This window comes from Haemaphysalis longicornis, unplaced genomic scaffold (assembly GCF_048455015.1).
Source record: "Haemaphysalis longicornis isolate Haplotype H1 unplaced genomic scaffold, Haemaphysalis longicornis Haplotype H1 scaffold_1, whole genome shotgun sequence".
Taxonomy (NCBI): domain Eukaryota; kingdom Metazoa; phylum Arthropoda; class Arachnida; order Ixodida; family Ixodidae; genus Haemaphysalis; species Haemaphysalis longicornis.
In genome coordinates, this window is record NW_027526203.1 from 293504140 (window position 1) to 293529023 (window position 24884).

A 24884-nucleotide genomic window follows, 5' to 3' on the forward strand; every position below is an offset into this window, starting at 1 on the left:
GCCGACTGCTTATAGTTTTAATGTAAAATTATTTCACTACAACGTACTTCAGAATAGCGAACGTTTCAAAATAACGATCGTTTTATTTAGTTCCGTGCCATGTTAACAACACCTCAGTACTACGAACTCATATTTTCAAGGCCGGAGACTCTTAGAAGTCCGTTAAACAATCGCGGCAACCGGGGCAGTGTGCTAGTAGACGACACGGCAAAGCGCAGCGAAGAAGAGGACGTCTTGCAACTTGCTCCGCGGAATGCGGCAGCCGATGCAAGAGGGAGAAAAAAGGTGAGGAGAAGAGAAAAAATGAAGCATGGGTAGCCTTCTCCGTCCCGAAAGCCGCGGCCGCGCTATTCGCGCTCACCCCAACTTTTTCTACGTTCCGCCGCTGCTCACGTGGCTTGCTGGATCTTCACGGACATCAGCGGAGCTGACAACAGAGGACATTGCCCAGACCGTGAGCGTTCAGGATGAAGAAGTGAAGATGGCAGCGAGGATGGCATGAACAACGATGCCTCTGAGGGTGCCGCAGCAGCACTCGAAGACTACGACGAGCACGCGACGACTGCGGATGTGGTGGACAGCATACAAAAACTCCGCACATGTCAGGGGAAAAACCGCACGGCCACTGATTCACTCCCCAGGAATGTGTAAGAGTTTGAGTCCTTCGTGCTAGGAAGCTTGTGCTACTCGCGCTAGATGAAAATCGCCAACCACTTTAAATAAACGTGCATTGTTTCATGATCACTAGTGCATTTTTTTTTGTGAAAAATGACTCCAAGGATGCGCTGCTATACACGTGGGTCGTTTTAGGCATTGAAATACTATTTGTTTTCTTAAATTTTGCGATTTTCCCTATAACGACCTTTCAGAATAACGAGCAATTTTCCACGGTCCCCTGAAGTTCGTTATATCGAGATTTCACTGTATATATATATATATATATATATTGCTGCCGCCATGGCACCGGTCCAAGCTTAAGTTTAAACAGCTCCGCTGTTAATAATTCCTATCGATGGAGCATGGGGCAAGCGTTAGCAGTGCGACCAAGGTTGCGTTGCCGTCTTATGTTGGAGAACTTCAACACCCCCCCCCCTCCTCCTTCCCACCAGCCTTCCTCCTCATTCAGCCCCCTCGCCCCTCCATCCATCTGTTCAGTGCTGCCGATGCCTCACGCAACGACTCCGCTGGATTTTGCGAAATTACGCCACTACTGCTAGCGCGAAAAAAGCAGAAAAGCGAGAATGGCGCCGACTGCAATGTGCGCCGTAGCCCGTAAACAGGGCTCCCGCAAGTACAGCCGAAAATGGGCAGAAAGGCATTATCCGTGCCGTGTTTTCCTTGTTACCGAGCCGCGCCCACGCCACGAGAAACTGAGACCAACCGTGGCGGCGCGCAGGCCGCGAACGCATTACTGCCGCCTCGTGGTGAGAGACGCGCGCCGAATAAAGGAGCTCGGATCACGATGCGTGGCAGCCGATTATTCCGGCCACGACGGGCGCGCGCGAGCCTTCCATTTCGCCACATCTGGGACGCGCCTCCGACATAATAACAGGCCTTGGCCTTTTCCTTTGTCCACCTGGTCGTCGGGCAGACAGTTGTGATGTGACGCTGGCTACGCGGACGTTGCTTAATCTAGCCAGCCACGTAGGCTACTTGGTGGCGATGCTTGATTTCTCTTTACGACGAAGGCAAGGGAGGCCCCTATTTAACTTGGAGGTGATGAGCTATAAGTATACGACGGATGCCACCGTCAATTCGCAGGCGAAAGACGCAACGAAAAGCTCATTTCTTCCCCTGTTTTCATAACAAAGAGGGCAGATAGAGACAATGAGAGCCTAAGAAGAAAGAATAATAGACAACGGAGCAAATGCGAAGCCTAATGCTGATGGAAAGCAGCCATCCCTACACGGTTCTGTACTACAAGCCTGTTGGTAACTGTTGCATTGTCATGGGGGCCACAGGGGCAGGAGCGGACCATTGTTCCGAAACGTTTTCCCCCGAGGAGGGCGAGAGCGAGCGAACAAGCGTTCACATCGGTGGCCAAAGTCATAAACCCGATCCTTGAGATTCTTCTTTAGAGTGAAGTGTACGGCACGGACCCCAGAGATAAGCCCAGTTGCGCCCTGGTCGCACTGCCTCTCCAGGCGTGTTGCTGGCGGAATGCACCCCCCCCCCTCCCCCTAAGGACTAACAATATGAGCGTATGAATGTGTTCAAAGGTTCCGTTTGCCTAGGGACGGAGCCGGTTGAATGTACTTCCTGCAGTCAGGGTTCCGTAGCGGAACTTTGTGACCTGTGATTGTATCCTCTCGAAGCCGCCGTGTTTTCTTTGGTTTTTCTGGTTTCCCAGTGCTTCTTCCGCCGTCAAGGCCTTTTTATGAAGACTGTTTTCGAGCAGTTCACCCGTGGATAAGGACCTGCGCAGTGAGCCCTCTTCCGCTGCAGGGTCTGCGTTTTCAGGCTCTTGAGTTTTACGGGCACCGTTGCCGTACGTCCACCCTGCACGCCCGCCCCTCTCCTTCACCGCAGTGCTTGTCCCTGCTTGGTCTCACAGGGCCTTTCTGATTCCAGGCTCCCCTTTTCGTTCCAAAGACTGCTCCTGTTCTCAGTTTTTGTTCCGACGTTTTTGTGAACTACTTTGCAAACGACAATTCTTTCGACAGAATGGGCTCCTTTGACTTTGAACTCCGTAGTGTATTTCCGTGATTGGTTCTTCTTCAGCAGAGAGCATAGCTGATTAGAGCTACAAAGTGCCTTCCCGATTGGCTGGAAATGTGGTCTCCAAAATGCACTTGTTTTTTGCCCAGTGGATGCAGTTGACGCTCATACAAACCAGCTTCACCAGCTCCAATGGGCAGGGGGGGGGGGGGGGGGGAGAAGGGGGAGAGTTTCCTGGGACTTTCTGTCGAGAGAGACGGTGCCGGCTGTCGTATGGGTTGTACGCTGGGATACTTCCGCCATTCAGCTATATTTCGTTAAATACGAGCCAAGAATGAAGCGAACGTCAATATAAGTAATAAAGACAGTTAACCTTATAACTTCGAAACCCTTCGAGTCAAAACCTTGAGCTAAAGCACGTGGACGTTGCACTTCCGCATCAAGATGTTCGTGTTTGTGATAACACGACGGGTAACATTTGTGATAACATTTCGGAGCTTCCCGACCTCCGCAAAATCGAACTTCATAGCGAAAGCTATAGGAGCAGTAACATGAACAATTTTTATGCGAAAGCATTAACTGGACATTCTAGAAAAAAAGCCGCCGTCTGTAGCAGCGAAAAGGCTCGCGACGCAAAGAGAACGAAGGTAATATATTTAGTTTAAAAAATAAGAGAAAGTCTGGGGCTCGAGGAAAATAGAAACGCTAGTCGAGCACGCATCCCTACACCACTGCGTCTCCACGGTGTCTTGTTGACTGAAGGTGGGCCAGTCATGCGTTGTGGCCGTCGACAACGGATACACGCAGCTGGACGTACGAAAAGCTTGGCACTGCTTGCACGTCATTACTCTCAACACTATGGTAACCACACGTTAAGGGTGAATGAAGGCATAAAAACATACCCACTCAGGTAGATTAGCCTGTAGCGATAACAGCTGCCGTCAGAGGAGTGGACGGCCGATTCATAACTGAAACTCCCGCGTACCCGCGCAGTGGAATTGGCCAGGGACGATGACACTCACGAATGGCAATATCCATTGGCTGAGACGTCAATGTGCCCGCTCAGAGGACCACTCTGCAGTGTTGAATTACGCGCTAATGCTTTCGCATCCATAATTTATAAGAAGTGCTTAGGTTTCCTAGGAAGTTTTCTTGCATTTTCTGTATGGGGGCCATCAGAAGTAATTGGAACACGATCTTATAAATTTACAGGAATTTATTCTACCGGAAACTGGCTGGCTACATTGGTGTGTGTTTAAATGAGTCCTTCCTAATAGAAAATGCTTCCTGTAAACCAGTAATGGCTGTCTTAAAGCCGGTAAGGCAAATCTTGTGTGATATTCACCAATCGTTGTTCCAATTACTCATGATGGCACCTGTACATGCTGTTTACACGTGCAGTGCCACAGGTTCGTGGGCTCCAGGAGCGAACGAGGCAATCGTGGACTCCAATGTGCCTCACCTGCAAATTTTATTTTATTTTTTGTGAAGTGCGCGTGCGCACGCAGCTGGCAGTTGTAGTGGTCACAGAAGGGCAAAATGTTACAATGACGCATCTAAATTTCGAAACTTTATAAGATTTTAACACATATTTCTAAAGTATTCGCCAAAAAAAAAGGGGGGGGGGGGGGGCAGCTTCACACTAGTGGTGCGAAGACTGGGCGAACAGCGAACCTAGGAGCCCCACCTAGCTTAGCCTTGGTTCGGCTAAGTTTATGTGTGGTTATGCTTGGATACTCGGCCATGTTTTCAGCGTGGTTAGGCTTCGAGTCTCGGTCAAGCTTTCTCCGAGGTGTCGTCGTTAGCTCCCCCAATGAGCAATAAATACTCTACCATTAAAGTACGCACAACGTACGCGTGCCCACGGGCTTTGCGGTGAAGCCCCAAGATTATACAAAAGGTGCAACGGGACGAGCGTTTGCTCAAAATTTTGAAACTCGTACGGTGCCCACTGTTCGGCTTGTGTGGTCTGGAGTGTGGGATGCTAATTAGGAAGTTCATTACTGTCATCGCTTCTCGGTTTTCGTCTTCTTTCATTTTGGCATTATATTCCTCTCTTTGCACCGTCAAAACTGTACCACTCGTCGCAACAAGCGATAGAGTGGGCCACCCCGCGACGCGTTTCCAAAGCCGCACTTGTACCAGTTGTATCGAGCCTCCGAAAGGTGGCGACACGAGTCCCACCCGAGCGCGGTGAGGCAAAGCTACGGTAAAGCTGCGGTGGCGGCGCACGCGATGACGTCATTGCTTGGCGCGGCTTTCTTGCGCACGTTCGCCGGCCCAACCACCAGCTTAAATGACAGTGAAGTGATTTGTATATATTGTGGGGTTACTTGTACAAATTGAAGTCCGGAGTCTCTAGCCATGTTTCGACAACTCCGGGTGCGTTTATGCGACTTTATTTAGTAGAAAAATCAATTCGAATGTACTGTCCTCTTCTCTGCATCCTCCTTACCGATTTCCTATGAAGTTTAGTATGACGCTTACTCGAGAACACATGGCTTGGCTGACCAACTGCGCGGCTCACCGACTTTTCGACAGAGTGCCATCGCCGCCTAGCACCGCCTTCAATAAAAGTTTTTCCTCCTCCTCCTCGCATTTTGTTCACTCAGTCGAAACTAAGCCACGACAATATTTGTGCCCCTGAGAATGTGGCTTTAGTTTGTAGATTGTATCAAGGTAGTAAAGTATATGAAGTCAAAGTAGCTCCACACAAGCGCACATGCGAGGCTTCGCTGATGGGTACGCTAGTAGAAAATCTAAGGCCAATTAAAAAGCGGGACAAGAGTCAGCGATGTTAATATTAATACTAATGAGTTAAAATCAACCGAAACTTTTATTGTAAAGCGTCAAACCAAGGTGCGGGAAGCACTTTTTGCGCTGGGTGAACTAGCACAGTGGTACGCAGCACGACCACCCATTTGCGATCGCTTCCTTGCCTAAGGAATGCAGCCGGTAGAGGTAAGATATTCGTGGGAATTTGAAAGACACTTACTGCACAAGCGAAATTCAAGAAATAGCCATCTAAGCTGCTGGGAATGCTGAACCTAAAAATAATAATCAGGATATACGGCATACATCTTACATTTCCCTATCCGACAGCACTGTGGCTAGGGCTGAGTGGTCTGAAGCGCTGGGTGCATTGTTTGCGAGTTCGGATCCCAGATTGTACTTGTTTTTTAAGTTTTTTTTTGCACTTAGGTAGTGTTTTCTAGACTGAATTCAACATTTTACGCTGCAGCCTTCATTGATTCACGGGCGAGTTGGGGGAATTCGTCTAGACTGACACTGACGCGCTGCCCAGTTCTCGTACGCGTTGTATTGGCATGAGCACAGACTGCTTGCGGGAACAGTGCCGAACCAGCCGGCTGTCGCCCTGGTACGGAAACGCCTCTTACGGCACAAGGATGAGCCAGGAAAGCTCCGATGGTGGGAGCGAAGCGCCTCACAGTTGAGCGTCTCCGATGACGCGAGGGCCCAGCCAACGATAAAGTCGGATGTCAAGCATGTTGTTTCACAGAACCGAAACCGAAAATGGGTTGAATTCCAATCTTGGACATCGTCAAATCCCATCGCAACTCCAATGGGCGTGACTGCTGCTAGTTGTTGCGGCCGCCGCAAACGTCACATGGTATTTTGTCTTCTTTAGAGGGTTATAAATTTATTTCAGCTTTATCGACCAAATAACGATGAAAAGTGTGTTTATTTGAGCTAATTTATGCAATGCAAACAAAAAGAGAAGTTTGACAAATTCACTTCAGAGTCCCTTTACACAGCATCGCTGTTAATAAGCCCGGACGTAAAGGTAAATACCGAAACCCGACGCTGGTTCGCGCAAGTTTGGCTCAGAGGCTGCTTTGTTTTCAAGGCCAAAATCATTCCGGCATTTTTCATTACGTGAATTTTTCGACCCACCATGGTGGCTCAGTGGATAAAAACATTGTGCTGCTCAAAACGAGGACGAATTGTCAAAGGCGATTGGCCCCTCTATCATGCGGAACTGCTCTTTGCTGCATGTTTATTGCAGTAAGCTCAAATGTCAGTGAATCGGCAGGGAAGTACTTTGTGTGAATGGTATGAAGGCGTTTTTAGAGAAACCGTTACGAGTAAATCGACTACAGAAACCGGCGAAGGCGACTCACCAGCAACGTATTTGCCTAGCCCTCATGACGTCCCTGGGACGTGTTTGTACGATTCGAGGCGGCCGACCGAAGCCACAAAAACACGGCTTTGAGATAGTTGTGGCGCATCTTGGTCCGTTGACCATACCACTTGAACGCTACAGCGCAGTTTAAACAATGATAACCCTGTATTTATTATTTGTACGTCCCTCCTGACATTGCGTAGCGCTAAATTTGAAAGACTGTCAATACTTCTTATCCTTGGTGAAAACAATGCCTTTCGGCGCCAAAACAGATTTCTGTGAGTTCTTTCAAATGAAACAAGGTTGTCTTCGTCTTCAGGTCCCTTGAAACGACCCCTTTGTCGAGATATCAGCGCACATGAAACATATTCCGTCCTTGTGAATTGACCCGCAGCTCCCTCTTACGGAGAAAATCATAGCCCAGGTAAAACGTGGGCGCAGGAAACTCAAATTGGAAATCTGAAAAGGGGCATCTATTAAAAATAAAAAGGAAAGATGTGAATGCATCAGCATTTATACAAGCAAACATTTGGAAAAAAGAACCCCCACGCGAGGCCTACAGCATACACTCGGAAAGCGAAGCCCGTTGTAGTTTATAGCCAGTCACCTGTTCCCTTCACTTTCTTGCGTTTGCCTCTTTTGTCCAAATTTTGTTTTTCATTCTCTACCATGTTTTGATTGTATATCACCTTTAAGTTGCCACAGTACTAACACGAAATATTGATGTTCACTTTTTATTACTTATTACTAGCCTAGCAATTATGAAACAACACTCTCATTAAGTGATTACCCGATAAACAGATAACATATAAAGTAATAAAAATACTCGGTTTCGGCCTACGTTGTTCCTAGCGCGGAGAGCACAAACTACAGAAGCTCGCCATTACGTCACCATTTTGGCGCATACGTCAAAACACTGTGCGCGCGTTGTTTTGACAGCCCAGCCGCCTAAGATCGTCCCGGCATGTGTCCCGACGACAGTTTCGGCCTTAGGATGCCAATCAACACGCTCAGTGGGCGGCCATGACTTATTGCGCCTATTTAGGGCGCGCCATTGGCGACGGCTTAAAGCATTCATTAGCCAAGGTCTCCCCGGCGGGGCCGGAGGTTTAGGTGTACCATCCCGGTGGACGATAAGGTGAAATTATTAGTGGACTCGGTAGGGCGAAAATCCGGCGGCAACGTCATGGCCAAAAGCTGGCCCGCCGAGTAGCGAACAAATTGCTCACAGATGGCCGACGACTCAACGAATGCTCGGATCGGCGCCAACTTTGTGTAGAAAGCTCCTACAAGCAAAGGAAAGTAATGGAGTTGATAAAAATTTTTCTATATCTGAGTCAGGGTGGAAATTAGACCGGGGGATCCGGAAAAAGAAATGAGCCCGCATCCCACACACCGATGGTGGTTCTAAAGCTCCAGCTGCCTAAAGCAGGACTTCTTGAATGCGTTGTGGCCTTCGACATAGAAATGAGTGTTGGAGACACGTACTGAGTCCTACATGATTACTCTGACCATGTTAATTACAGAAGTAACAGTTAAGCGAGTAATTCAGTGCGTTTGCGCAAAATGTCCGCTTCGCTTGGCGTGCAACCGTACCGTCATCATGCTGCTTCCACTGAAACCTGCCACCACGCGGTGCTGCCCCATGAAGATTGCGCACGAGCAGTGCGAACGAGGGTATTTGCCAGGCAGTCGCTAGACCTAACGTTTCCCTTTGAGCTCGTCCGTCATCAGCCGGCACCCGCGGCTTGGCGTACTATCAGTTTGATCAGTTTGACTTGGCCCGTCCCAAGCCTCAGCGCTACGGCTACATGGCGTTAAACCTAGATAAGACTAACAAGGGCGATTTGAGAGAAGAAAAAGACGTAAAATGCAGGGGTAATGATGATAGTCAGAGGCTACGCTGCAAATTGTACTCTAACAGCTTTTTGCATTCATTATATCATACGCAGTGCTCAAGTGTCCTGGTAATTTTTGATGACTGGTTTGAATAGCAGTGGGGATGGCGACTTGTGGTGGGAGCGATAGCTACAGTTTCCCCAGTACTCTCAGGCACGAAGGAAAGAGATGGCGTGTTAATCAGCCCTTATGCATGCCGCTTTCAGGGTGAGTAAATGACGGTTTGGCGAAATCGATTCAGTTTCATTTCCACAAGCTATCCTTTTTCCAGTCCTCCTGTACCACCGTGATTGGCGCTACAAGGACAGAGGTCAAGCGCTTCTAGCCTCCCTCCAACACCATCAAGGATGGAAACATGAGAACCATCAGCTACAGTAAACACCCAGTCCGCGCTGGTGCGCTGCCAAAAGTGATTCAGGGTGTAAAGCTTTGAAATACGCGTGCTCTAGGAGGGGACGCACCTTTGGTATTTTCCGGGGTAAATATGCGTGCCTGCCGTTGGTCATTAACTGTTAATTAGGCTGCGAACAGGGAGGCGGGGGAGGGGGGGGGGGGGGGGGGGGGAGCTTGCCTGTCAGCCCACTTGGACGCGGACGGAGAGCCCGCCGAAGACATCGCCTGTGGCGCCATCTTGTCGCTGCCGGCGAATACCTGGACCGTGTAGGAGACGAGCCACCTGTGCAGCTGGCACGAGTAGTACGTGCTGGACCAGCGGCCGCGGAAGGAGCTGGTGGATCGCGGTGGCTGCGTCGGTGACCGGCCAGCCGGTTCGTCGTCTTCCGCCTGTAGCCAGGGCACGTGCGGCAGTTGAAAGTTGCGCCGCTCGGCTAGTCGCCCAGCGTCCAGACGGCTCAGCGACGCCAGGTACGTCACCCAGGGTCGGGACAGCGTTCCGTTGGGCCCCGCCAGCAGCACGCGGCATGCCGAGAACCGCTCGTCCGAGGCCAACGTCTCGTTCAACAGAGACAGCAACATGCCTGCACGCCACACGCATCCTGCCTCAGACACCGCTTGGCTACGCAAGGGAACGAACGCCCACTGGACCACACACACACGCGCTCACGTGATGCGCGCAAACGTGATGCTTCACCACGATAGAAAGTGAACTCTCTGTTGTTGATCCCCGCCATCCCATTCAGGTGACAAACATGGGAAACCACGCATTTGTGATGAAGAGTCATGATGCCTGTACCAGTTCTTACGGATGTCTCCACATAGTTCTCAACAGCCTGGTTTCAGAATGCTTCCATTGCTGCAATAGTTTGCAAAGAGTGAACGCTTTCTGGCAAGCTACAAAGGCAAGGTACAGATGTTTTTCTTGCTCAGTAAGGTTCTTGATGTCTATGTTGAAGAAATAAATGTGGCCAGTTGTCTATGTAGCCCTTCACAAAGCCATCCTGTCTTCTAGGTTAACAGAGTGCTAGTAGGGTGCTATTGGCGGTGAGCGCGAACACAGGCGGCGCTGCGAAGCGCGCCTCCGTGACGTCAGCTTAGGGATTCTCGCATTTGTCGTCTGCTTCGTTCAGGATCGCTCTTCCTGCTGTTTCTTTGCGCTCGGTCAACGTCTGATGCTTGTCCGCACCAGAATTGGCGTAAGGGTAACTTTTTATCATAATAATACGCTTAAAATCGCACACACTAGCTCATGGTGTCAATTAAAGTATAGTTTTGGATACCTCTACGGGAGAAACATTGCCGGCGCCACTCCATTCCTTGCGAAGCCGGTCCTGTGCGGAGCGCGAAGAGTCGGAGCTAGGCGTCAGCTTCTCATGTAAGCATTCGAACGAAAGGAACAGTCAGCTGGTAATAACCGACAACAGCGAAAACGGAAGACCAAAACAAATTCTAGGCCTTCAGGGCTGTCGGCTTTGGCAGAAGGCATCACGATTCCCGGTAATCATATGTAAGGTAAAACAGTTTTTGCAACCTTGCCGAACGCTGGAACGCGTTTTGGCACATCACTTTACGTTGTCAAGGCATGAAAGTTTGCCGACATGCACTATAGACTGCAAAAACTGTAGGTTAAGTTCCAAATAACTGAGTGTGTATATACTCGCGTGCTTCTAACCAGTATGGAAGTTGAGCAAAACGAGTCACGTCTTCGTTAAATTTATAGTAACACATATATGTTTGTTAAGACCTGGAGGGATATTTCGGAACATTTTGCACAGCCATATCTTCCCGATATTCAGATATGCGTTATAGGAAAACTGCACTCAAGAGGAGGAGGAGGAGTAAAGGGAGGAGGGGAAAACTTTGTTTAACAATTAAATTGATCTGGTTAGCGGGCCGGGTCCTCAGTCAAGGACAAGAGAGTAAAAGTAATTTTCTTCAAATCATAGAACGCCATCTCGAGTAGAATAGGATTGGTTCTTCGCGCCTGGAAGGGTTGAAAAGCAATAAAGAGCTACTTGGAATTCTTCTTCGGTTTCGAGTCTTGTAATATATGCAGGTATACTATTTATTACGTTAGTTAGCGAGTATATCATGCCTTCAACACCGTAATCATGTCATCATTGTTCGACTTGAGAGTCAGTTCGTTATGATAACGATATAATTACGATAGAAATTGGGAGCACAAAAGCCGCCTTCGGGTACTGTGCACCACGTTGTTTAGGGCGCGATCGCGGTGGCGTAGCACAAACCTTCTCATTGTATTTGCATGTGAATAAACAAAGCATGCTGCGGATATGCACCTTCTTGCACGCAGCCGTAATGAAAGCCGATTTGTGAAGAAGGGAATGTATGCCATACAAAATGAAGGAAATATCCACACGACCTTTGTGAGGCTCCCAAACATCCCGATACCTCCTAATAAGTAGTTGGTGACGGCGCAGAAAAATTAATGCGTTGGGCAGAAAAAAAAGCAAGAAACAATAATCCGATACAAGACAACTCAGGTGAAAAAAACAATTGGAAGCCCCATTGGACCTGTCGAAAACACAAATAAGCCAAATGGAACCATTTGTATTTTCAAATGGTTCCATTTGAAGCAATTGCATTTTTGGCAGGTCCAAATGGTCCACCAATTGTTTTTTTCGCCTGGGAACAACGAAAGAAACAGAAGAAAGCCGCTTTATTTCCTGCTGTGCGATGAGCGTGTAGAGGCCGCTGCTTGGGACGTAGTATTAGACTGTTGAGTCTTCATAGGAGCATCTCAAAAATACTGCAGGGAAGCCTACGCATTTTGAATACTTATCGAGAAGCTCTGATCGCTGATCCTCGCGAATAAGCACGAAAGGACGAGTTACACACGATCTTCTGACCGATACTCTGAAGAAAGTTGTTCTCTATCTCTTCGTATGTTGCAAACTTGTGGGGGATACAGCTTCAAATCATTCAGATGCGTCAGAAGCTGGCAAAATAACTGAGTCGCTAGAAATACGCTTTTTAACGCACTACAGCAACGAAGCGGGCAATTTCTAGCCCAGGCACTGTTGCCCCTCACAAGCGGAGTGTAGCAGACGACACGGGCGCGAATCCCTAAGCCGACGTCAGAGCCAGGGGGCGCCACTCAAAGATCTCACCGCCAATAGCACTTTACCTGCTTCATTACATATGCTACATATGCCCTTTTTTGCCGTGTCATCTGCCAAAGGTGCCGTTCCTGTAATTGCGGCGGACACCCTGGCGGACACCAAGGCGCGACAAATTATGCCTGCTGGTGGCCTCTCTGTTTCATTTAACGTGTTCCGAAAACTAGCTTCTCCGTAGGCCCACGCCCATATAAGTACACAAAATTGAGCCAGTTGGATGATATTTACGTGCACAGCGTAAGAGATCAAACGCAGAGAACACAATACTGGCACTCCGTTATGTTTTGTTCTTATCTGCGTTTTGTCTGTTTTCAGCTAAACAAGAAGAGAGTATGGCTGTATCTGACTTGGGGTGGAGACAGCAGCTGTGAGCTTACAGGACCCTCAGGGGAGATACTTGCCTGTGCATGAGATGGACCAGCAGTGCAGTTTGCAATTTTTACGAGGCCCACCAAAAAAAAGTAACCTTCTAAGCCTACAGTGGAGATTACAAACATTTCCTTATATGAAGGGGCGACCAACGCGGTAGGATTTGAAGCGCCTTCTCTGACAACCGCAGCCGGTGCACGAACGAAGAAGCGAGCGGCGGCGAAAGATGCGGCGAACTCAAAACTAAAGCGTGGAAAACTGTTCGCATGGCGACGCAGTGAAACATCCCCCTCGCGAGGGGCACGATCAAATGCAGAGCATTTTCGGGGGCGCGCGACGTTAAGTAGTTTGCGTTACGTTAATGTTGTTGCACTTGTGGCAGCTGCTGACGAGAGAACGCTCGTCAGCAGAAAATTGGCAGCCTCGGCGCACGTTGAGTCCGAGAGAGGGGAAAGAGTGTCCTTGAAACGTGCCTGGGCGCGCTATCGAATGTTGATCGCGCCGATAGCGAAACGTCTGAGCCGGGCATGTCGAGGCGAGCGATGCGGACTACTACGGACGCCTAGAACGGGTGACATCGTGAGTTAAAGAAATGCTCTGCATTTAAAACATGAACACCGCAGCCACGCTCCCACATGACACGTACCTGCGCGCAAGATTGGGAAAGACTCAATAGGAGCTGCGCGTCATGTGTTAAGAATACCGGCTTGTTCGGTACAGTTGCACGCTCGCTTCTTTGCCTACAGAGTTGCTCCCCCTCAGACGTTATGGCTCCCGCATAAATTTACACACACACACACACACACACACACACACACACACACACACACACACACACACACACACACACACACACACACACACACACACACGCACACGCACACGCACACGCACACGCACACGCGCACGCGCACGCGCACGCGCACGCGCACGCACGCACGCACGCACACACGCACGCACGCACGCACACACACACACACACACACACACACACAACACAGAAATAAGAGTTGTCATTCAAGAAAACCTCGGAAACCAAAGGGGAGGATGTGGTTGGTCATTGAAACAGCTAAAGAATTTGGAAAGAAAGAAAGAAAGTGGAGAAAAAATGCCCGCCAGGTGGGATCCGATCGTGGGTTCGGATCCCACCTGGCGGGCATTTGGCGGGCACCTAGCGGGCAAAGCAAAGGGGAGGATGTGGTAGGTCAATGACCTACCACATCCTCCCCTTTGCTTTGCTTTCCGAGGTTTTCTTGACTGCCAACTCTTATTTCTGTGTTATTTTCAACGAGCCCCTCATTTCCTATTCTGATTCGCTATATATATATATATATATATATATATATATATATATATATATATATATATATATATATATATATATATATATATATATATATATATATATATATATATATATATATATATATAAATATAAATATATATATATATATATATATATATATATATATATATATATATATATATATATATATATATATATATATATATATATATATATATATATCAACCTGAGATAGGTGGCGAGGCAGTGGAAGTGGTAAGCGAATATATCTACTTAGGCCAACTTGTGACCCCAGATCCCAACCATGAGGCAGAGAAAACTAGAAGGATAAGAATGGGGTGGGGTGCATATGGCAGACATTCTCAGATAATGAATAGCAGCCTACCATTGTCGCTGAAGAAGAAAGTGTATGACAGCTGCATCTTACCGGTACTCACCTACGGGGCAGAAACCTGGAGGCTCACCAAGAGGATTCAACTTAAATTGAGAACGACTCAGCGTGCAATGGAGCGGAAAATGATAGGTGTAACATTAAGGGACAAGAAGAGAGCGGAGTGGGTCAGGGAACAAACACGTGTTAAGGACATATTAGTAGAGATTAAGAAAAAGAAATGGACGGGGGCACGGCATGTAATGCGAAGGCAAGATAACCGCTGGTCATTAAGGGTAACAGAGTGGATCCCTAGAGAAGGCAAGCGTTGCACGGGGCGGCAGAAAGTTAGATCGGCAGATTAGAGCAAGAAGTTTGTTGGGATAAATTCAGGAGCTTAAGAGGGTTCAACGCTAGTCGACCACTCTCGACATGTCGTAGACACTCGAGTCACGGCCCGGGGGTTACAAAGAAGGTCCCCTTCACCCCGAGTAGCCGGAGTGCCGCTAGCTACCACCACCGAGCGCAGGAAACAAAAATACCTTAGCATAAATACCCCCGAAAGTGGAGGGGAAAATAGCCCCCCCCCCCCCCCGGTAGCGTAGTGGTCAGCGCTCCATACGGGTATTCTGGTGGTCGTGGGTTCGGATCCCACCCGGCGGGCATTTTTTCTCCACTTTATTTCTGTCTTTACAAATTCTTTCTCTGTTTCAATGACCAACCACATTCTCCACTTTGTTTTCCGAGGTTTTCTTGACTGCCAACCCTTATATACATACATATATATAGCAAAGAAGGTTTGGCGGTCAAGAAAACATCGGAAAGCAAAGGGGAGGTTGTGGCGGGTTATCGCACCAGACCGGTATTCTGGAGGTCGTGGGGTCGGATCCCACCCGGCGGGCATTTTTTCACCACTTTCTTTATGACTCAAAAAATTCTTCATCTGTTTCTATGACCCACCACAACCTCCCCTTTGCTTTCCGAGGATTTCTTGACTGCCAAACCTTATTTTCTGTCTTATTTCACCGAGCCCCTCATTTTCCATTTTCTGATTCGCTATATATATATATATATATATATATATATATATATATATATATATATATATAGTAAGGAAATGAGGGGCTCGTTGAGGAAATACAGAAAGATAGGTCAGCAGTCTACAACGCCAAAGGAGGCATAGGGGTGTGGTTAGGCTCTTTTCTTTTTCACTACGGTTAATGAAGTAAACAGTTTTTTTAAATATACAGAAGAAAGAAAGAAAGAAAAACACCCGTGTAGTCAGAGTGGCGCTGGCTACCACCCTCAAGCGTCAGATACAATTCTAGTAAATATAAATAGCCCAGAAAGTGAAGGAGAACACAGTCGCCCAGATAGCCGAATTGGTAAGGCATTCGACATGTAATCGAAAGGCGTGGGTTCGGTCCCCACTCTGGGCGCGTGTTTTTCTTTCTTTCTTCTGTATATTTAAAAAAAATGTTTACTTCATTAACCGTAGTGAAAAAGAAAAGAGCCTAACCACACCCCTATGCCTCCTTTGGCGTTGTAGACTGCTGACCTATCTTTCTGCATATATATATATATATATATATATATATATATATATATATGCAGAAATAAATGCCGGTAGTCTACAGTCTACAACAGTATTTTTTTTTACCGCTAGTGACGTTACATTTTTTTTATTAATTACGTGAGAAAGAAAGAAAAACACGCGCCCAGAGTGGGGACCGAACCCACGCCTTTCGATTAGATCTCGAATGCCTTGGTAAGGCATTCGAATTGGTAAGGCATTCGAGATCTAATCGAAAGGCGTGGGTTCGGTCCCCACTCTGGGCGCGTGTTTTTCTTTCTTTCTTTCTCACGTAATTGATAAAAAAAATAATGTAACGTCACTAGCGGTAAAAAAAAATACTCCAACCATTCCCCTATGCCTTCTTTGGCGTTGTAGACTGCCGCATTTCTTTCTGTATTTCCTAACGAGCCCCTCATTTCTGATTGTAGGGTTTAACGCGCCGACGCAACGCAGGTGATGAGGCGCGCCGTAGTGGAGGGCTCCGGATTAATTTTGACCACCTGGGGATCTTTAACGTGCGCCGAAATCTCGCACACACGGGCGTTTTTACTTTTCGCCTCCATCAGAAAAGCGGCCGCCGCGGCCGGGAATCGAACCCGCGACCTCGTGCTCAGCAGCGCAAAGCCTTAGCCACTGAGCCACCGCGGCGGGTGAGCCCCTCATTTCCAAACCCTATATATATATATATATATATATATATATATATATATATATATATATATATATATATATATATATATATATATATATATATATATATATACAGTCGAACACGGATATATCGAACACGGCTATATCGAATTATTGTCTATATCGAACTCATAAATTATCCCCTTGAAAATTCTGTGTAAAAGTATAGGCATTCGTACGTCTATATCGAACCGCATTTTTCCCGACATTGGGTATATCGAACGCCGCGCAAGCTGGAAGGTGCTCTTCGGTGGTCGCTGCACCCCCCATTGAGGTCGAGGAAGATGTGGAGGAATGCGCGGGCATGGCGAAGACGGGCTTGCGGAACTAAACCCCTCCTACCGGAACGAATTTGCGCTTGCCCAGTCGGGCCCCGCTACCGGCCGCCGTAGCGTTAGCGGACGGAGCCCGGTATGCTAAATCTCCCTAGGCACACAAGCCCGAACACTGGGAAAATGTGACAGTGCGAGGTAGGGATACCCCGAATGCGCACGTCCTTTTTTTTTCGGCTGCGTACGTTCCCCGGCTTGCCGCAAAAGAGTTTTGTTTTCTCTCTCTCTGGGTCTGTCTTCCCCCGATGTCGTTTCGGGAAAGGGAAGAGGGAACGAAGGCGCTGGCGGCCTCCTCCTTCTTTTGCATTTTGCTGCTGTTGCTGCTGTTTGGCGAGTTCAGAGTCCGTTCAGAGAGCCTTGGAATTGTCACCTTCAAAGTTCTTGTGGTACGTGCGCGCTCTTCTCCTTTTGCGTGCGTGTTGTGCATGGTGTGCGAAGGCGCAGCGTACTGCTGGAATTTTCTAGTTGTGCAGCCTCGAGAAGATCGAGACCAGCGTCTTTAATTTCATTTCCAGGATGAAGAAGCCGGCGAAGATCAGCGATTTTTTTTTCACGGAAATAAAGCGTCCTGTTGCGTCGTGAGTGCGGAATTAGTTGTCATTTTTGAATGCGACGATCGGTAAGTGATCGCCCGCCATAGGTGAGGTCTCAGAGCCCATATTTTTTATATCGAATTTTTCATATATCGAACTATTTCGCGATCCCCTTGGAGTTCGATATATCCGTGTTCGACTGTATATATATATATATATATATATATATATATATATATATATATATATATATATATATATATATATATATATATATATATATATATATATATATATATATATATATATATATATTTATATATATATATATATATATATATATATATATATATATATATATATATATATATATATATATATATATATACGATATAAACCTGTGCGGGTGTCCCTCCATTTGCTTTTTTTTCTACTGATGTTACAGAGTCTATGTAAAGGAAAACCTAATTAATTCGACGTTATTACTTTATGCTACTGTATGTTATAAAAAAGAGGACTATTGCCGTTGTTCCTTTTCACAAACAAATACAAAATATGCAGGTTTTGTTACTGTTATGAAGTGTACGTTAATATTACATAATTTGTCCCTTAAATGCGCATCTTAAGACGACTGTCTAAAGAAAAAATAGGTTTACAGCTCCTACGGCGTCTCGGAAAAACAAAACACGCACGAGCGGACATCATGATAAAAGTAGCGGAACAAGGCAAGGAGGAGGTCCTGTTTGTGAGTTCCCCGCTTAGTGCAGGCAGCAAAGGGGCGACTGCGGAGTATTACCTTATCTAAAACCTCTGGGTACGTGGGCTGTTTTTTCTCGACGAGAGACACGGTATGCGCATTTTGGCAACATGCAGTCTGTGATGTATGATAGAACGTGACGTTGTCCGATGTCTGCGCATCCAGCGTACGCACAAAGAAGCGAAGGTTCCCGGCACTCGAGAGGAAGATTACCAAGCGTGACCTAATGATACATCAACCAGAAGGCGGAGCGAGCGCACACGAAGCCGCAGCGAAATGAATGATAGCTTCCCTGGCAAATCGAAAAAGGAAGTAGGGCGATCCCACAGCACTACTCGTTGTTGCCTCATCAATTACAGCGAACAGAAAGGAACAGGCGGCTACCCCTCGGAGGAGCGTTTAGAGATACAGACGCTGACAAATGAATGCATACAGAATGTATTCCGGGGATCAGCGACAACGAAGATGAATGGAATAAGAACTGACCATTTTTTGCAGAACGGTGCAGGCCTAAAGCACTAATTCATGGTCGACGCTCTTCGCTTCCACCCTTTTCTTAGTTTGTGTTTATTCGGTACATATCATAGGCACAAAACGCTTTCTGCGCACCGCTTGCATCTCGCTTAGGGTAGAAAAGTTGTTTACGTAGGCGTAATTATGAGGCATTGGATATTTCTGCGCACCTCAACTACCGGGAACATGACGGAGATGGGAAGAGTTGCTATTCGTTCGAATTTTTTTTCATCAAAGTGCACAGGCGGGTGGGAGCCCTATGAAATAGTCGGCTGTGTGCTACCAAGCGCTATATAGAGATATAGGTTACTCCAGAATACAAATGCGCCTTCTGCAGAGGGGCTGCAAGCTTCCGAAGAGATTTATTGCCACTGAAGAGCTGACGCAGTCCTCAAATTCCTTATTTGTAGTTTCACTTTGCTTTTTCGTGACTTATTTGTCAAAAAGTTACAAAGCACATCTAGGTTTCGGTCTTAAGATTTGAGACGCGATAGCGTTACTTCTTTGTCGAGGCAGCGTTCGGAACAGAGCTGCTGCATTCATCATCCATCTTTTAGAAGCTCTGAACGTCAGTTAAGAGAGCGAGACTAGCAGCAGCACTTTTATAGGCTTCCTGTGCTGTCCAGTAGCCGGCTAGAGCACACAACTTTTTTCTATTAAATCTGCCCGCAGTGCACGCTAGTGCTTTGATAACCAAGTGGTCATTTCTTGACCAGTTATCACCGAGCGCCTGAAGCGCTATGATGAGGTTTTGTAGGGCCCGACTGAAGTATCGCGTCATATATGACAAGCCAAGAAGAAAAATAATTGTAAAGTGTGCATCTTTGTCTCCTTCCCTTTTTTTATTTACAAACTAGTTGACTGGCTACAAAATCCGCCACCGACGTCTTGCGATCTTCGCCAGTTAAATAAACCATCGTGTTCTCGGGCGTTTGTTACCACGCCGTTACCTTAGCTGTCTCCTTTTGTGGGGAGCGATAGCTAGTCTCGTGCTAGGAGTGGCTTTTGAGAGCTCAAGCAGAGCAGGCCGGTGACGCTTACTTTTTGAACAACAATAGTGATGAGCACGCTATCTTAGTGCAAGTGCACTTCCTTTACCGCTTCTGAGCTGGCATCTGTGACGGCTGCACTTCCTTTCATTAGCGAACACCGTACATGGTTAATTCTCTTGCACTCGCGGGGTGCCTTGTAAACTTTCAGAAAGTTGTCCAGACACCTCGGTCAGCGAGTGTACAAAATCGAATAAACTCACACGGTGACAGCATGCGCGGGGCCCCAAGTTGTTCTTGAAAGGCTACCTAATAATAGGCAAAATTACACCTGATGCAGTAGCTCCAATTGCGCTCCATTTGCAGCACGATCAAGTTATCTTTCCCCCGAGAGGACAGCTATTCCCTTGTCTTTGCGCCTGGATGGACCGCGAAAATGTCGGAATAGCTGGACCCTTGCCGCCCATGCCCCTATTCCTTCTGCGGACGTTTGATTAACACGGCTGATAAGCACAACAGCTTGGGATGCCTAGTAACACGCAAAATTGCTGAATGCGCCTAGTAAAATTAGCGCGCAAAAACATCCGGGCAAGCATGGGAAGAGGGCGGTGTGTGCATGGAAGGAGTTCATGTCGTGATAACCATATACGCACTCCCTGCGCCGCTGCGGGAGCGAGAAAGAAAGAACCGTTCCATCCCCGCGTAAATGAAACAAATTTTAAAGCAAAGCTTTACTAACCTAATCGAGCCGATTATCGCAATCACCAGCAATTTCCCCTTCATTTGACCACAGATGTGCCGTAGCCTTGGAAACGCATACCGTGATTCGCCCCGCCGAGCTCCACCGCCGTCGCTGCCGCCAGCTTAGCGCATGCGCTCTCCGCAGCTTGGTCACCGCGTGACCACGTGACTCACCGCGCGCCTGGCTGATAGCATCATGATAGCATCCTCCACAAACCGCACCGGTGGGCCCTGGTGCGCACCGGTACGTCTTTTTATCCCCGACAAACCGCACCGGTACCCACCATCTGACCTAGATAAACCATAGAGTTTCATACTAATATATACTAGAGGGAAATCTGGCGACACTGTCTAGGGGAGCCGCGCTTCAGCGAGCGTTCATTTTTTATTTCTCTATGGTTCCGTCATGAACCCGGCAGGCACGTTCCACTTGTCCTTGGCATGGCTCATGAACAGGCTGAGAAGTTGGCTCTGGCTGCAAAAAAGCAACAATACTACTGTAGAAAGTTCATCAAATTTGTTTTGTTGTCATAAAATTGAACCTCCAAAACGATTAACTCGTCAGTGATTATTTACAAGCTTCATGAACGATGAACAAGAAAAAAATGTCACCCTTTTTTGTTGATTTTGGCTGCGAGACAAAAAAAAAGCCATATGGCGCGCTGAGCCAAGTAGGCGAGGAACGTCACTAGCGGCAATGGCGCCGCCCACGGCAGCCCGTGACTGCGGCGACAGATTTCCCTCTGGTATATGTTAGTATGAAACTCTATGAGATAAACCTGGGGCGGTATTCTCGAGTTTTGTCCCTTTTGCGTCCCTTTCAAAAGTGTCCCTTTTGGCGAGCCCTGATTGGCTAAAAGCAAACAACCGGAAGTGACGTAACGCAAGCGCAACAAACCTACTGCCAACGCCCACTGATTAACCGGAAGTACGTCACGATGAAAGGGACTCAAAAGGGACGTTTTCAAAAGGGACAGTTACGAGAATACCGCCCCTGGTCGCACCGTCGCGGGCCAATTTCTAGTTGCCCCGTTGCGCACCGAGAGAGTCGACGGAACGCCGGGGGGCAATCCCACGATGCATCACGGACGACGCGGGGAAGCGCGGCTTCCTTCGCCGTTTGCTGCAGCGACGGCGCGTTGGCGCCCTCGTGTGAAAGTGGAATCGGCTGTATATTGTTGCTAACAAGGATGAGTTGCTTGCAAACTCATCAGACAAAGATGCGGCGGGCTCAGAAGGTGTGCTAATAACGGCCAGAGACTGGAAATGAGCACGCGAACATAATGTGAGGTGTAGGAACTTCGTGAAACCCAAAGAATTAGGCTACATGACCAGCCAGTATAGGAGTAATTATTGGAGCTTTGCGTTAGTTATCGTGGATTAAATTATCGAGAACCGTTACTGGAGTAGACAATGAAGGGTCTAGATGCTCGCGTTATGGCTCTCAGAACGAGGACGAAGAGCAGCTTGTACGTTGTCGTGCATGTGTGAGGGATATAGGTTGTGTGTATACATCATCATTGGCTTTCAATAAATATCAGTTAACGTATAACGCTTTCAACGTATAAAAAACATATAACGCTGCTTTATTGGCACTTGTTAACTGTTTTATGAGTTGCTCTCACAGCTTATGAGATGGCACTTGTGTAGGCCGCTCAGTTTGTCCTCGATCAACGCTCTGGGCCGGTGCGCACCGTAGTGGGGCACTGTGCAACGCACCGGTTTGGAGGAAACCCCGCAGCGTGTTTATCGAGGACGCAATACACGGTTTCGCCAGCGCTCGCCGCTCTCTGGCAACATTGTGCGTTCACCGGAAACGTGCCCTAGAAAGCTTCCTGTTTACATTATTTTACCGTTGTTTCAGCCTGCGTTGGTGGCGGCAGCTGCTTGTGTTTCGATATTTTCGGCGGATAAAATTATTCCGATGAAGCGCTCGCGACTCAGACACTGCTGTGTTGTGCCGGGATGCAGTTTGCGTTCCGGAACAAATTTGCTATCGGAAGTCAGAACGTTGTGTTTCCCGAGAGATGATGGCAGAAGCAGCGCCTGGCTTGCAGCCATCAAGAGGGAAAACTGGACTCCCACAAGGAGCGCGCAGATTTGTTCTGCCCACTTCATCAAAGGCAAGCAAAGCCCAACGAATGCTTCAATTGCACAGAGGCGATGCTCAGACGTTAGTCTAAGGTCCCCAATTACAAGGAACACTTCGGTCACCGTCGTGTTCCACCCATAACAGTAACCGCGGTGACGCTTTAGTTAGATAGCAAAGCTGCATGCTAACGCCGAAAATACATTGTAAAGGTGTTTCTTGTAGTTAGAGGCTTAATTATCAGGGATGTGTACTGTTCGGAGCAACACTCGGGACACCAAAGTAGCCGCGCTCCGCATGAATCGCCGCACAGCGTACGTCGCGTTGCCCACGTTTTTTTTTGCTAATTACAGTGGCGCCGTTACATTTGCTTTTTATGAGAGCGACGCCTGGGAGTGGGTTTTCATCGGTGCGAGGAACTGACTCGTAGTTTGTCGTGTTGCCGCAAATGGAAATCGTCGCACTCCAGCTAATTTACCTTTCCGTGTGAGCGCAGGCTACATGTAGGCGGGTTAACTTAAAAGTTTGATTCATGAATAGTGTACTAGTCAGTAAACCATAGTTGTTCTCGTGACTAAGCCGCACCTGACGTCATCACATAATGAGTACGTTTTGTTATCTCAGTTAGTGTCACCTTATTTAGTGACACTAATCTCAGTCTCACTGAACACCTTAGATCGCGACCGGTTCCGATCGGCGCCGATCTCTATCAAAACTGCCCATTGTGACACAGACGCAGTAGAAAGCGATTTATCGTGATATGTGCCAAACGTTTGAGTGTGTCAACTAGCCCGTTTTATGCAGCCTAAAATACGTGTGATAAAGCGTAGGTTCCGTTTATGTGAAGTGGCGTACCGTACACACCCCTTCTTATGTGAAAAAGTGGTGTTCATTATTACGACATTGTTAATAGTGTTGTCACAGTAGTCGCTAGACATCGCTGTAAACACATCTTAAGGAATGCGCCAGAAATAATGCAGCAGCAAACTCAAACACACCAGGCAAACACCGCCGCGACGGCCGCGACCATTAGAAACCATTACCGGAAGTGCCGCACCGGAAGTCTTCTGGGGCGAACCGTTCGGCGCATTCATGTTTGTTTACAAACAGCGAAGCCGTCTATAAGAGGAGCGCCGCGCTCGCCCAGTCAGTGGGAGCGTGGCCACGGATGAGAGCGAGACCGGGCCGTCTTCTCTGAGCGTCGCGCGGGAGCGGGATGTTTTGAGCCGTCATCGGCGAGCGGCGTCTTACCACCCCGCGAATATCGCCCGGCGACCTGCTTCAGTCCGGAATGTCAAGCGCGAGAAGCTAGCGACGGAGACTGAGGAAGAGCGAGCCGTTCGGCTCGAAAAACTCCCCGTGTGGCTAGCGATACGTGTGTATACCCGAGCCTAATCGCAGTTATGTCTAGCCACCGACCTAGGCACAGCCGTCATATCTGGCTTAACGGTGAGTGTATACGTAAATAAAATAATTACAGCGAAATCAAAGGTTAACCAAGTGAAATCAAGACTTAGCAGAATAAACCAAGCGTTCACTTTGCATATTTATGGGTTAGCTAAGCTAAGCCGAAACCAATTTTTTTAAAGCAAAACACGGACATTTTTAACAGTGATTACTAACTTACGTTGCGTACTTGCATTCGTCCCCGCATTACGCCACGTTCAGACTAGGACACAACAGGCATATCGTAGAGGGCACTTTGTATAAATCGGTTCGCCGAGACGTCAGACTGCGTCGTTGTTCGAAATTTTAAAGCATTTGTGTGAGCAGTCTGAACGTAGCGTTACCGGGGGCATAATTCGTTTAGTAATGCCAGAGTCCGTCAATGCTGCTACATTGAAGGACTCTGGTAATGCTATGTCGAAACAGTCGACGCAACGCGGATATTGTATTCCTTATACGTATAAGAAACGGTTATTCACATTAAGTAGGTTGGCTGAAGCGCCAAATGACGTCACTTTTTAAAAATGTTACGACAGTGGCGACAACAGTCAGAACCCGGCGCCACATACAGGCTACGGTATTTGCGACGTGAGTCGCAGTGCAGAGGACTTTTCACGCAGCCATTTAAAGAAACCCCCTTGCTTATCTATGGTAATGAATTCGCTTAAAGTCGTCCCTGTTATAAAGACAGTCTAGCTTACAAGTGTGGTTGAGTTTCCTCTACAGTGCAAGTTGCGGCCGTTTTATGCACCCATATTCCTCCCGTAGAAGCGCATGTATTTGGAAGTGGGGAGCGCACTAGAATGTTCACATGTTTTATAACTCCTCTATAAACTAGGTATTCACGAGAAATACGTAAAAATCTCCAGACGCATCGAGTCATCTCAGCGATAAAGCGCAATGTAAATTATTTCAACGTGAGTACGTGAAAACGCG

General features: G+C 47.6%; 1 protein-coding gene across 1 annotated transcript in view; it reads right to left on the reverse strand.

The window, feature by feature from the left end:
* Positions 1-24884, reverse strand: part of LOC144148209 (putative G-protein coupled receptor CG31760) — a 249170-nt gene that overhangs the window by 74167 nt on the left and 150119 nt on the right. Inside the window, exon 5 of the mRNA XM_077679793.1 lies at positions 9291-9678. Within this exon, the coding sequence (XP_077535919.1) occupies positions 9291-9678 (388 nt within the window). The remainder of the gene's footprint in view (positions 1-9290; positions 9679-24884) is intronic.